At 39.7% G+C, this 14,211-nt stretch overlaps 1 protein-coding gene across 1 annotated transcript in view; it reads right to left on the reverse strand.

Moving 5' to 3' along the window:
- Positions 1 to 4,579: 4,579 nt before the first annotated feature.
- LOC113026024 (collagen alpha-1(I) chain) overlaps positions 4,580 to 14,211 on the reverse strand; it is a 125,192-nt gene continuing 115,560 nt past the window's right edge. The window contains exons 66-68 of the mRNA XM_026174418.1: positions 13,560 to 13,640; positions 12,092 to 12,274; positions 4,580 to 6,736 (exon numbers count right to left, since the gene is read on the reverse strand). Coding sequence (XP_026030203.1) covers positions 6,587 to 6,736; positions 12,092 to 12,274; positions 13,560 to 13,640 — 414 coding nt within the window. The 3' untranslated portion in view covers positions 4,580 to 6,586. The remainder of the gene's footprint in view (positions 6,737 to 12,091; positions 12,275 to 13,559; positions 13,641 to 14,211) is intronic.

Genomic DNA, 14,211 nt, shown 5'->3' on the forward strand with positions numbered 1-14,211 from the left:
TGGCGGAAACAAACTTCCGTTTTAGTTACGTTTGATTTACATTCGAAAAATGTCAGCGTCATAATTAGATCTTCTAAAAAATGACTCCAAATTTAATCATTTATTAAGAAATAAATAAAGCAGGGGAACTTCAGTACCACATTATATGAACGCATCCACTATATACATTCTAAAATAATAAAAAGAAATAATTTCACATGCCACTGCTCATCTGTTACTGTCAGTTTTATGAGCAGTTTTCATGATAGAAACCTTGATTTTGAGATATTTATAATATATTTTTCTTTATTTTTTGTGAACTTGTTTTGTATATTTAATTTTCTGTGACTTAAAGTGCAATGCCTTATCCAGTATGATCTTTCTCTGAATTTTTCAATTTATTAACTTGAAATTTCAAGTTATTGTCTCACTTTGGAGTTTGAGTTACAAGGCCATAACTTGAAATTTTAACCCTTTAAGGTCCACACTAAGAAAAGAGCAATGGAACAATTTTTTTTGTTTACATTTCTTATTGACTTGGGTGAGTAATAACCACAATCAAATTTTTTTTCAATAGACCCTATAGTTTTTAAAGTATTCCTTCCATCAAAGGAAAGTATTATATCAAACAACAAAATACTTTTTTTTTTTTAAATCTGCAACTGTGAAAAATGTGCAGCAGCACAAAATACTCACATTCAGGCTACTTCTGATTGAATGCTACTGTGCAAAATAATTTTTGTTTTTAAAAAAACAAAACAAAAACTGTGCAAATCAAGAACATCTACTGGTTTTGGTCGTTGGGGTCTTAGGGTGTAGCATTTATTCTGTGGTCATGGAGAGCTGAATCATGGTTGTCCAACTGTAGATGCTGGCTTGTTAACTTGGTTCAGACACAGCCAGGCACAAACCTTTTGAGAGCCATCGGTTTCTGGTCCACTAGGGCACAGTCCCTCTTGTAGACCAGGAATTCAAGTCAAGGATGTATCCGAACAGTGGCATATGCCATCTCCTTAACTTGTGACTTATAACTTGTCTTATACAGGTGTTATAGCATATCAGAAAGCTCAGTTCCTCCCATATGCTAATTATATACAGGGATGAGTGATGGGCATCAAATGGTGAGCTTTGCATTGGACTCTTTGCTCCACCGTTTGACCAATGAAAGAGGCATTTTACTGCAATCAGACCTTCATCAGACCTGTAATCACAGGCTCCATGGCCCTTCTTCATCAGGTCTTTGTCTGCCATCAGGGGAGCTCCACCGGTGCAGTTTGGTCATACAGTACCAATGCACCTGACACCCAAGGACATGTGCAAGTTCTGGACCAAGCTGAAACTTGTGAAGACCTCAGTTTCTTTTATGGGTTTGCATAGTGATTTCTACAACTTTGGCCCCTTAGAGGTAGCTTCTGTTCCTTTTCACTGAGGGGAGCATTGAAGAATGTAGATCCCCCTTGATACAGCAGCAAGTCGTGGATGATGCCAGATGAACTTGCTTGGCAGAACAATTTAAAGCCCCACTCATCTAGTTTGTTAGCAATATACTGGTGGAGAGTGCCAGCCCCGTTGGCTTCATATGAAACCATGACCTCAAACACACTGTGGTTGAAGGTGGATGATATCATGAGACTCCGCTCACAAATCTGCCACAGGAGCATGTGACTTTTAACTGCTTAGCGTCCATATAGTACTAGTTAAACATGAAATTATAATTTTGACAGCTTAATAATATTAATTTACCAGCTACTATAATTTGGTCAAACGGTAATTAGTTGTGATATTTTTGATTTCCACATGTTACTCTTGATTTTTACCATATTTACTAATATTAACTCGGAAAGTTACAAAAATTACTTACTGAGGAAATTATTTCAGCATATTCTTGCTGTGCTAACATGTAATTTATCAACAGCAATGGATAAATAAAATGGGTCCAGTGGGCTGATTTTATGGCAAATAATCAATTTTAATAACATTTAGGTTATGTTAGGATTAGCACCACAAAGTGACAAATCAACTGTTTGGTTGAGCACAAAAATTATTAAACATTTAATTTCACTTTTTTAATGCTGTCAAGTCAGATACGTTTGTTTAGTAAGTCCTCTAACACTCTCATATATCAAAGAATTATAGCTTCCTACCTTAGTTTCATCAAAAACACTCAAAATATGTTGGATGGTTTTCACTGACCAAATAATTCCAAAACTTACAATAATAAAATTGAACTGAGACAATATTTGGTTATGTATATGTATTTTTTTAATTCAGCTGACACACTTTGAACAAGTTGATGGAGGGATCACACAAGTTAGATGCCCAGCATTTTGTTTCATATTTTTAAGAGTGATAATTTTACAAAACAAGCAAAGTAAGAATGATCAGTCTCAGCCAGCTAAGGCAATCATATAAAATGCTATTATAAAATCTAAATACAAAAAAGAAAATATTACATATTTAACACAAAGCCAGAATGAAACAAATGTGACTGAGATGTTTAATTGTAATTCATCTGGTTGACTTCTGGCTCTCTGGTTCCCGGCAGACTTTGGTTTGAGAATGATGTTTTTTTTTAGTTCTCCAGTTGGACTGATGTTGTTTGGGCTCTCACCACCAACTCCCTGACATCTTACTCTCCGTGCACACTTTGCAGCACACTGCTCATCACTCACAGCTGACCGACTCTGGGACACAAGCACAAATTCTGTAGAGTAGCTATGAGATTTTCCTCCTGCCACTGGACCCAAGCACTTTGCAGACTGAATAAGGAATAAATTCAGGTAAACAGAAATTTCTCAAAGCTAAGTGGGTAATTTTGTTTAACAGTGAGTCAAAGAATCTTAGCAGGGTCAGGGTACTACTCTACTACTGGTTATATGTGTTTAGTCTCACTTTTTGGTTTGCATAACACTTCTCACATTGTTGAATGTCACATTTCCCATGTTAAAAGGGTAAAAACTCTGATGTAGGACTACATGTGTGGGGGAGAAGGATATGAAACATTTATTTAAAATGTGACAGATTGTCAGATTCCAGCAGTTTTTTGTCCAAGACATTAAAGAAAATGGAGGAAAACAGTGTTGTGATATTTTGATACCATGGTAGCATTTACAGGATATTGTTTTATAGTGATATTATACAGGAAAACTGTTACTCAATAAGGCCCATTTACTAGTTGTTTTTCTCTTTCTCTGTGACCCAAGAATTAATGTGTAAGAATCACAGGCTGGTACCTCAAGGTCGAAAATACCACAGAGATCACTTCCTTACTCCCATCCTCCCTTCTTTATCTCTTAGAAAAAGGCTTGTTAAAGGCCAGGTGGTTTGTTTCAGAATTCACTAATGAAAGAACTCTGTATTCTATGTCTAGGAGTGTATTTCACTGGGATAATCATAAATTGTAGCTGAACTGATAAACTATACAAAGGATACTTCTTTGCTCAGAGGGCAGGAAGACACTTCCTTATTTGGTCTGTACCGGTTTGAACTGAGAATCTGCTGACACACGAACCTTTTTCCTCTATATAAACTGTTGTATGATGAATAAACCTTTGAGTTGGTTTGGGAAGGCAACCTGAAGCAGTCTGTGTTTCCTTGTTCTCCCAAGCTACTCCCGACGTCGTAACTAACCTGCTGAACGGCATACCTGAGTGTTACTTTGAATAATTTTGAATCTTATAGGGTAAAGACAAAACTCTGCTTATAGGTGCCCATGCCTCGGAGGAAAACCCGATCCACGGATGACCCGGGACGGAGATTTCTTTCAAACAGTAAGTTAGATAATCAGGATATTTCTAGACCTAGTGTGGATTAAAATTTTTTAAATTAAATGGTAATTTCTTAAAAAAAAAAAAAAGGAAAAAAGGTCTACGTGTTAGAGAGAGCTGTAAATGCTTAGATTACGTTTTGTTTTGTTTTTCTTTTACTTATACTGGATCTGTGATGTCAAAGACAGAATAAATATTAATATGGTCATTTCTGAGTCAAAGCTCTGGATGTGAGCACTGAAGACCCACCCACTTGCTGTCAGAACATTCTGTTTGCAAGGGACAGCCAATCACAACAAAGCTGGCTTAAAGGGAAAGGAATCAAAACAGTCTGTTTGAGGCTGCACAAAGGATCAGTGTCAGGTAAATAAGGATTTTTTTCCAACTGTGAATCATGCAAAGCTGCTGTCGTAAAGCACATGAATTACAAATATGGAGCTGGAAACCAGTATTAACTTTAATACGGCTGGTAATCTCTATATGAATATATAGAATGTACCAAGGGATTGGTACTGAAAGCTCTGGTTTCCACTTGTAGTTGCATTGACCAGTCATATCTTTGCAGGCTTTCATTGCATGCAGTCTATGTGATGGTAAACTGTATTGGATTATTACCCACTTTTGTCTGACAATTTAGTTTTTTTTTTCCTGTATGGTTTCCAAGGTGTAACCCAATTCAAAATGTACTACTAATTTGTTTATTTACTTAATTATCTACTTAGTTATTGGATGCGGAAACATCTTCTCGAAATTTAATGGTCGTGGTAGTGAAACCTATGATGCATGGTTTGGAGATGGTGGCACTGACAGAAAGACAGATGACAGAAGGCAGATTTCAGGATTTGAGGATGTTAAGATTTTTGCCGGGATGGACGTGATTAGAAATGAGTACATCAGAAAGATAGCTCAGGTTGAGCGGTTTGGAGACAAAGTTAGAGAGGTGAGGCTGAGATGATTTGGACATGTGAAAAGGAGGGACACTGGACAAAGGATGTTGAAGATGCTCCTGAAGGCAGGAGGAAAAGAAGTTGACCTCAGTGGAGGTTCATGGATATAGTGGAGGAGGACATGCAGAGGGTTGCTGTGACAGGAGAGCTAGAGATGGAGGAAGATGATCCACTGGGGTGACACCTAAGCAGCCAAAAGAAGAACTGTCATTACACCAATCATGCCTTTCTCTAAACTGAAGTGGAATTCTGTTAGAAAAAAAACTTTGAGGAATTACCTGAGACATACGGGCGCTACAATTTTTATGCCACCATGATACTATGCACAACCACAAATGAATCTGGAGTTAATAATTACTTTTTTTCCAGCTATTTTCAGCTGTGGAGAAATACACATTTGTCCAAGATTTTTAAGGTTTTGGTTTCCTAAAATTTAAAAACTTCTATATTAGCGTCCAAAAACATTTATCTATCTTTATTTTCTATTTGAAATTGTATCCGTTCTGTAAATTATTCTACTTCAGTAATGATGCAAATAGATTAACAGTCACTTGTAGCGACTGCCAATGGATCACAAGCCACACAGCGTTGCCGCCACAAGTCAGAAAAGCCACCAGCATCGCTAAAGGGCCACATTTGAGATGAGATGAGATGAGATAGCCTTTATTTGTCAGTTGCAGGTCTTTTGCCCACAACAGAGATGACATTTCACTGGCTGGCTGGCCAGCTCACCCCATACGGCTGTGCTGAGTGAGGATTTCCCCCTTGTAGCCGAGAGCTTTGCTGGATGAGCATGTGGACCAAAACTGTGTGTTGCTTATATGCAAAGTTATGCATATTAAACTCTTGAATAAAATGCATTTCACAGATATTGTTTTGAGAGATATTTGCAGGCAGTGATCATAAACATGGGAAATATTAGAAAGTCTGGTTGTTTCTTGGCTGTTTCTGTGCACAGCCATGATACTTGGTCTTTTCTCGTGCTGCATCACATTTAGTTCTCTGGTGAGTATCTCTAGCTACAAGATGAGGGGTGGACAATCACATATTATGTTTTCATTTACCATTAGCAAATCACTGTTGGATTATGTGTATTTATCCAATGTTTGAAATCAAGATTTTCTAGGTTTGGTTTAAAGGCCAAACTACAAAACTGGACAACAGAGTGGCAACATCGGATTCAGTGCCAACATGTGTAGTCATACCTGAGACAAATTTAAAGAAAGGAAACCAAAAAAAAACATAGCAACATTAAACATTGAAAACAATAAACAATAATTTGTATTTCAAGAGATGAAGACAGTTGGTCTTGTTGACAACAGACAGGTAAAATCAAGTAACATAACTGTCCCTTTCTATTGGTTTTTGTATTAAATAAATGGTGGTCTTTTGAATAAAATTAGCACCTTGAGAAAAATGACACCTAGGTTCACTTACAGTACTAGAACAGTGGATTTACAGTGAGAGCTTTACAGGCCTATGGGACACCAGAAGCCGTGTCCCTGTAAAGAACACATTGTTATAGACATCAGTGAGGACAGTCTGACGTTTTATATATACAGTGAGCAAGCTGTAACACTATCCCTGCACAACTGCATAACAAAAAACAAAACACTGTATAAAGGATGCTTGTAAAAAAAAAACATACACTTAAATTATTTAATGTCTCTGTAAACGAAATTGCCTTCTCCGTGAAAAAAAGCCTGGGGGCACTATTGGCCTCAAAGATTCAGTCATACAAAGTCACTGAACTTGAGGGATAAAATCCTCCAACACTAGAGGATAAAGAAGCAAAAACTTCACAGACTGGAAGGTTCCACTTGTCCATGATTTAAAGAGAGTTTGTGTCCTGGACCTGAGAGTCTTCCGGGATGGTACAGTTTTCTCCCACCTCTAGCTGAAACACACAGGTCCAACAGTGAGGCCAAACTGGTATGTCGCGTTTCCTCCTCCCATTAGTGCCACGTCTCTCAGAGGAAGGAGATGGAGGTCCTCAAACTCCAGCACAGACTCCCGAGGACCAGACTCCATCTCCTCTCCAGGCTGATGAACCAAAAATAGATTACATTTGAACATTTACAGTAGTAAACCCTAAGTAGAGATCAGCTTTAGATAAGTTTCTCTTTCTCTTGAATTGAATATACATAAATGGTATACATACATACATAAACTCTCTCTGTTAAGATCAAAGAAACAAGCATAACTGCGAGAGTGCAACCCCCCACCCACACAGCTCAGTCTCGGACCAATATTTACTTTTAAGGGAATAGTATTGAAATGCACTTTTATTGCATTAAAAAGTGCAGCCTTTTCTTATCTTCCCAGTTGAAACCCATTACCTGATATCATTTTGAATATAAATATTTTTTTACTATTTTTATTTATGTGAATATATTATATTTGTAGCATTCTTTTAATTGTTTAGTAAAATTCATTTAAATGTTTAGTCATAAATATTAAGTGAAAAAAAGGTTTTGATCAGGAAGTTTACTTTGTTTTAAAAAAAAAAAAAACCCAAAGTAAATCTTATTCAGGGTCATTGTACATGTATTCAAACTGTTGTGTTTTTAAATGATTATAACCTGTAATTGTAATGTACAGAACAAAGTCATGATAAAATATTGCGATATTTAGAATCCTCATATATCATTCTCTATACGCCTACATGTTGACAATATAAACAATGACTGTAAGAAACAGTTTTAAAATACTTGATATAGCGTTATTATCACTTTGGCCTTTTAGGTCAACCTATTGACCTTGAGGTCAAATGTGACATAATAATTGAAATCTTTACATGGTACTTTCTATATGTTGACACACCACAACTGTAAGAATCATAGTTTCTAAGTTATTAAACCTTTTGCCAAGTTTCAACCAATAAATCATTAAGTTGACCTTGAAGGTTGTAAGCGCGTCTTTTAACTGGAACTGGCAGGTTTGAGTCTATTACTCCAGTTCTTTCCGACCTGCACTGGCTCCCTATTAAATTTCGTATTGATTTTAAAATCTTATTGCTCACTTTTAAAATCATAAGTAACACCACACCCAGCTATCTTACGGATCTCCTCAGCTGTTATATCCCTGGGAGAGCGCTTAGATCAGCAGGCCAAATGCTCCTGGTGCGACCTAGATCTCGGCTCAAGACCAGAGGTGACCGCGCATTCGCCACTGTCGCACCCTACCTCTGGAATAACCTCCCTCTAGCTCAGTGGTTCTTAACCTTTTTGGAGGTACCGAACCCCACCAGTTTCATACGCGCATTCACTGAACCCCTCTTTAGTGAAAAATAAAATACGATTTTTTTCGAATTCAAGACATACATATGTTTCTTAATGGTGCACAAAATGAGCCATGCATGTCGCAGCGGAGGCTCTGCTGAACCCCTGAGACCGACTCACCGAACCCCTAGGGTTCGATCGAACCCAGGTTAAGAACCACTGCTCTAGCTATTCGGGTGTCTGATTCAATTCAATCTTTTAAATCTCGATTAAAAACTTATTTGTTTAGCCTTGCTTTCCCCGCCTCCTAGAGCCCGCATTTTTGGTGTACTGTAAGTTATCTTTTTCGCTTTATTAATAATGTTTTAACCTTCAGCCTTTCGGGTTGTGCCTACTATGCCTGGTGTATTATTGGTTAGTTATGTCACCCGCCTGTTAGTATATTTTATTTCAGAATCAGAATCAGAATCAGAATACTTTATTGATCCCTGGGGGAAATTATTTTTTGTTACAGTGCTCCATTTTAAACCAACATTAAGACAAGACAGACAATACGCTAACTAAGAATAGTACAATATATACATATATATACATACATACATACATAAGTCACTTATAAATAAATATTTGGAAACATGTGTAGTTGTAGCAGCAAACAGTGTGTTAAGTGGATGCGTTGTACAGGGAGATGGCCACAGGCAGGAATGATTTCCTGTGTCGTTCAGTGGTGCTTTTCGGTAATCTCAGTCTCTCACTGAACGAGCTCCTGTGACTGACCAGCATGTCATGGAGTGGGTGGGAGGTGTTATCCAACATTGTCTTTATCTTGGACAGCATCCGCCTCTCCGACACCACCTTGAGGGAGTCCAGCTCCATCCCCACAACATTGCTGGCCTTACGGATCAGTTTATTGAGTCTGTTGGCATCTGCGACCCTCAGCCTGCTCCCCCAGCATGCAACAGCATAGAGGATCGCACTGGCCACCACAGACTCATAGAAAATCCTCAGCATTTTCTGGCAGATGTTGAAGGACCTCAGTCGCCTCAAAAAATAGAGACGACTCTGGCCCTTCCTGTAAAGTGCTGTGGTGTTTTTAGCCCAGTCCAGTTTATTGTCAATGTGTACTCCAAGGTATTTATAGTCCTCCACAATGTCAACACTGACCCCCTGGATTGAAACAGGGGTCAAGTGTTTCCTGGTCTTCCTGAAGTCCACGATCAGTTCCTTGGTCTTTGCCACGTTGAGCTGCAGATGATTCTGCTCACACCACGTGACAAAGGAGTCGACCACAGCCCGGTACTCTGTCTCATCATCCCTGCTGATGCATCCAACCACCGCAGAGTCATCAGAAAACTTCTGAAGATGGCAGGTCTCTGTGCAGTGGCTGAAGTCTGTGGTGTAGAGGGTGAAGAGGAAGGGGGAGAGGACAGTCCCCTGTGGTGCCCCTGTGTTGCTAATCACCTTGTCAGACACACACTGTGGGAGACGTACATATTGTGGTCTTCCTGTCAGGTAATCAACAATCCAGGACACCAGAGAAGCATCCACCTGCATCGCTGCTAACTTATCACCCAGGAGGGTCGGCCTGATGGTGTTGAAAGCACTGGAAAAGTCAAAAAACATGACCCTCACAGTGCTCGCCGGCTGGTCCAGATGGGTGTAGACACGATTGAGCAGGTAGATGATGGCGTCCTCTGTTCCGAGACGAGGCTGATAAGCGAACTGAAGGGGATCCAGATGTGGTCTTACTATGGGTCGCAGCTGGTCCAGGATGAGCCTTTCCAGGGTCTTCATGATGTGGGAGGTCAGTGCCACGGGCCTGTAATCCTGGGGGCCACTGGGACGAGGCGTCTTTGGTACAGGGACGAGGCATGATGTCTTCCACATCACCGGGACCCTCTGCAGACTCAGACTCAGCATAAACAGTTTATGAAAGACTCCACACAGCTGGGGGGCACAGGTCTTGAGGACAAGGGGACTCACTCCGTCTGGTCCAGCAGACTTGCCTGAGTGAAGTCTCCTCATTTGCATCTCAACCTGGTATTGAGTGAAGGTGATGGGTGAGGGAGGGGTGTCAGGAATCTCACAGGAGGCAACATGTGAAGAGAGAGGCTGGCACAGTGGTGTGGCTCTGGATTCCAGGCTGACTGCAGGTGAGGTTGTGGGGGTGGGAGCAGACACTGTGGTGTCGAATCTATTGAAAAACAGATTCAACTCGTCGGCTCTATTCTCACCTCCCTCAGCTCCCCTGCTGTTGGTTGGCCTGAATCCAGTGATGGTCTTCATGCCCCTCCACACCTCTCTCATGCTGTTCTGCTGGAGTTTCCACTCCAGCTTCCTCCTGTAATTGTCCTTAGCCTCTCTGATATTGTCCTTTAGTAACACCTGGACCTTCCTCACCTCCTCTTTGTTGCCCCCTCTGAAAGCCCTCTTCTTGTTGTTGAGGAGGGCTTTGATGTCCTTAGTCACCCACGGCTTGTTATTTGGGTAACAATGAACAGTCTGAGCTGGAACAATGGAGTCGGTGCAGAAAGTTATGTAGCCTGTGATACACTCAGTAAGCCCATTGATGTCCTCGGCGTGAGGCTCACAGAGTGTTTCCCAGTCGGTCACCTCGAAACAGCCCTGTAGTTCCGCTATTGCCTCCTCTGACCACCTCCTAACAGTCCTGGTGGTCACAGGTTCCCTCCTCACAATTGGCACATAGCGGGGGGTGAGGTGAATCAGGTTATGATCTGACCTACCAAGTGGGGGGAGGGAGGAGGAGCTGTATGCATCCTTGACGTTAGCATACAGTAAGTCTAAAGTTTTCTCTCCCCTGGTGGGACAGTCCACATATTGTTTGAATGTTGGTAGTGTATTGTCCAGTGATACATGGTTGAAGTCACCCGAGATCACAATAAAGGCACTCGGGTGCTGAGTCTGTAGCCGAGCTATGGCAGAGTGGATAGTGTCACATGCAGCTGTGGGGTTAGCAGAGGGGGGAACATAGACAGCCACCAAGATGACGTGAGAGAATTCCCTGGGTAAATAATACGGCCTGAGTCCAACAGCACACAGTTCAGTGTCCGGGCAACAAGTCCTTTCTTTGATTGTTATGTTGGCAGGGTTACACCACCGGTTGTTAACTAAAACAGGAAGCCCACCTCCTTTACGCTTACCGCTAGCGATGCTGTCCCTGTCCGCCCGAACAGTGTGGAAGCCTTCCACGGAAGCATTCTCATCGGGAATGTCCTGGTGCAGTATATTTAGTATATTTTATTTGTATTTGTATTTATTATTGCTCTAACTCGTTCTGTGAAGCACTTTGGCATACCTGTGGGTTTTTAAATGTGCTATATAAATGAAATTGTATTGTAAGCCAATTTTGAACGGATGACCCCACTGTACACTTGAATAAAGTTGTATCAGAATTTATTTAAAACTTTTAAAGGTATTGTGTTTACACACAGAGTGACAGAATGACATGTACGCATAAACAGGACCAAAAAAATACAGCTTCAGTACGACTGCAGTAACCAAACTCCTATTTGTGAAGGTTTTTTGGAATTTCTGTCTCAAATCTGTGATGCTTTGGCTGTACTTTAAATCTAATTAGCTAATACGCAGATCGATACAGATTTTTTGCCAATTCATCACAGTTAATCACTGTGTTCTCACAAACAGATTGCATTTAATTGCCAACTTGACCCCATTCAGTCACAAACTGATAGCAGACTGACACATTTATGCCATTTTACATGAAACTACTTTTCTTCTTTTTTCTTTGTTTAATAAGCAAGTCCTGATTTTTGAAAACTGTATGTATTTTTTGCACATTGAGCTCCACAAACCACATGCCATTTACTTACATATAAAACATTCAGGATCTTCAGTACAGTACACAGTATTTTATTTTTTGTTTTGTATAAAGGTGGTATCTTCAAATATCTTCACTCCTCTTACAGATAACTACTACATTTATACAGATGCCAGATATTTTTCTCACTTTTTAATAAATTTTTTTTATTTTGGGCCTTTGGGAATTCCTTCCAAACTATCTTGGATTAACAGAGCTTTATGTCCTTCTACACCCTGCCCATGTTGAGTTAATCTGTCCAACCTTTTGCAAATCTGGCAAAAAGGAGGTGAAAAAAAGTCAAATAGGAAGATATTTTTCAGTAGTTCTGTTACATACCACACAATCTTGAACTGCTCCGAGGTAACTTTGTGTCCTTGAGTCAGTGAGGAATTTGACATCTCGGTAGGCCGGGCCCAGTCTGTGTCCTGGGTGGCAGGAGTAGGTAACCTTCTGTACAGCTGTGCCACTGTGCAATCTCAGAAAGCGCATCTGGACCACATTAGCACCTTGATAATAAAACTATAAAAACATATTAGAGTTATCAGAAACGCTTTATTATAAATCAGGCCAAAGACACTAAATAGAAGGAAAACTGAAAAAAAAAAAATACATTAATTATATGTGTGGTAATATAAATGCATTATTATTATTGTTATCATCTCCTGTTTTCTTTGTGTAATGTGAGGTGTTTCCAGCTGTTTAGCCTATTTTAGATCATTATTTTGGTTTCCAACCATATTTACAAGCTCAAGTGGAACCTGCAGTCCCAGCTCCAGGAGGCGACTGTTTCAGCAAATCAAGTTCGATGAACTCAATGTATATGTGTCCAGTAACAACTGAATATCAGTGTTTTAGAGGGTGTTTTATTTACTCAAGCATAAAATACATTTTTATTTAACAAAAAGAAAGGCATCAAATGATCTTTGATGGCAACAAATGTCTTCAGAAGGCTGACTCTGGCCCCAGGGCCTTATTTTTGATATCCATGCTTTAGACTTTAGCTCTTCTCCCAGTGTTTCATCCTCTTGTGTCTTTTCCCTTGTATTTAGTCCAGTCATGTCTGTGTTTTCCCCATTTAGTTATCTCACTTCCTGTTTGTTGTTGGGAGGTTGTGGTTCCTTGTTTGTTGTCTAGAGTTTTGTTTCTTTTATCTCGTCTGCTTTGATTCTGTTTAGCTGTGTCTCGTTTTCCTCTATTTTCTATTTCCAGTCCCCCGGTCACCCTTTTAGAAATATGTAGTTGCCGTCTATATATACAGCAGAGCATCAGTTGATGTTTTTTGCCTTGTGTTTCCCAGCTTCAGTGGCATTTTCCCTAGCGTTTATTCCCAGTTTAGGTTTCTGTAAGTAGCCTTTTTTAGTTCCCTTTTGTATTTTTGTGTTTCATCTTTTGTATTTTGGTCAACAGTCCAAATAAATGGCTCATTTTTTGTTTAACTCTGTCAGTCTGTGAGTGTGCATTTGGGTCCTCATCTCCACTACATATACATGACACCATGTCATTAGCAGTGTCTCTTTTCCCTGTTCTGATGCTTGGTTTGAACTTTAGCAGGTCGTCTTGACCATGTCTACATGCATTAAGCTGCTGCCACATGATTGGCTAATTAGATATTTGTGTTAACAAGCAGTTGAACATGTTTACCTAATAATGTGAGAGTACATTTTCCCCACTTTAGAAACTTTTGCCTATTTTGTTCATCTAGCCAACTTTATAAATGTAACACCAAGAACTTCTTGCCTAGCAGAACCCAGGCCCTAGAATTAATGTTTAATTTTGGCAGTGCCACCCAGAGGTATTCACTCACCTGAAATCCCTGATTCAGCTTGCTGAGCCACTGAAAAGATCCTTCCTCGGAAAAGTCCTCCATCCACGCTTTCGTTGGCAGCTGTAGGCAGATGAAAAGAAGGCACAATTTCGTTTTCAGACTGTTGCTAATGAAATCCTGAATTACCATGCTGCTCAGACATGACTAAAGCAGTATTCGACTCATGCTAACCGAAACCAATTCACATTTCTCTTTGGTTGAGTGAGTCAATTATTTATGTAGGCTGGACTATATTAGAGTAGATAGGGTGAAAGGTGAGTGTGTTTTGTGGTTTTAAACAGACTGAACCAACCATGAAACCAGGAAAACACAATACAATGAGAATAATAATAGTTTCTGTCCTTTACATGACCTGATACCCTTCAGATGAATATAAAGTAATTTAGCCATGCATTGCTTCATTCCTTCCTGCAACCAGACAACTTAGTTTTCTTCATGCATACCTCTGACTGATGCAAACAGATTAAATTTGAAACATTTAATAAATGAGGGGTGACATGCAAATTCAGTTAAATACATTTTATCTAATATATTTGATGTAGCTCATTGAATTTAGTTTTATATAAGAGACAAGAAATTTTGGAATTGTCAAATCTGATCATTTCTAGGGTACAGAAGATCTCAGCATTGA

This window comes from Astatotilapia calliptera, chromosome 7 (assembly GCF_900246225.1).
Source record: "Astatotilapia calliptera chromosome 7, fAstCal1.2, whole genome shotgun sequence".
Classification (NCBI taxonomy): domain Eukaryota; kingdom Metazoa; phylum Chordata; class Actinopteri; order Cichliformes; family Cichlidae; genus Astatotilapia; species Astatotilapia calliptera.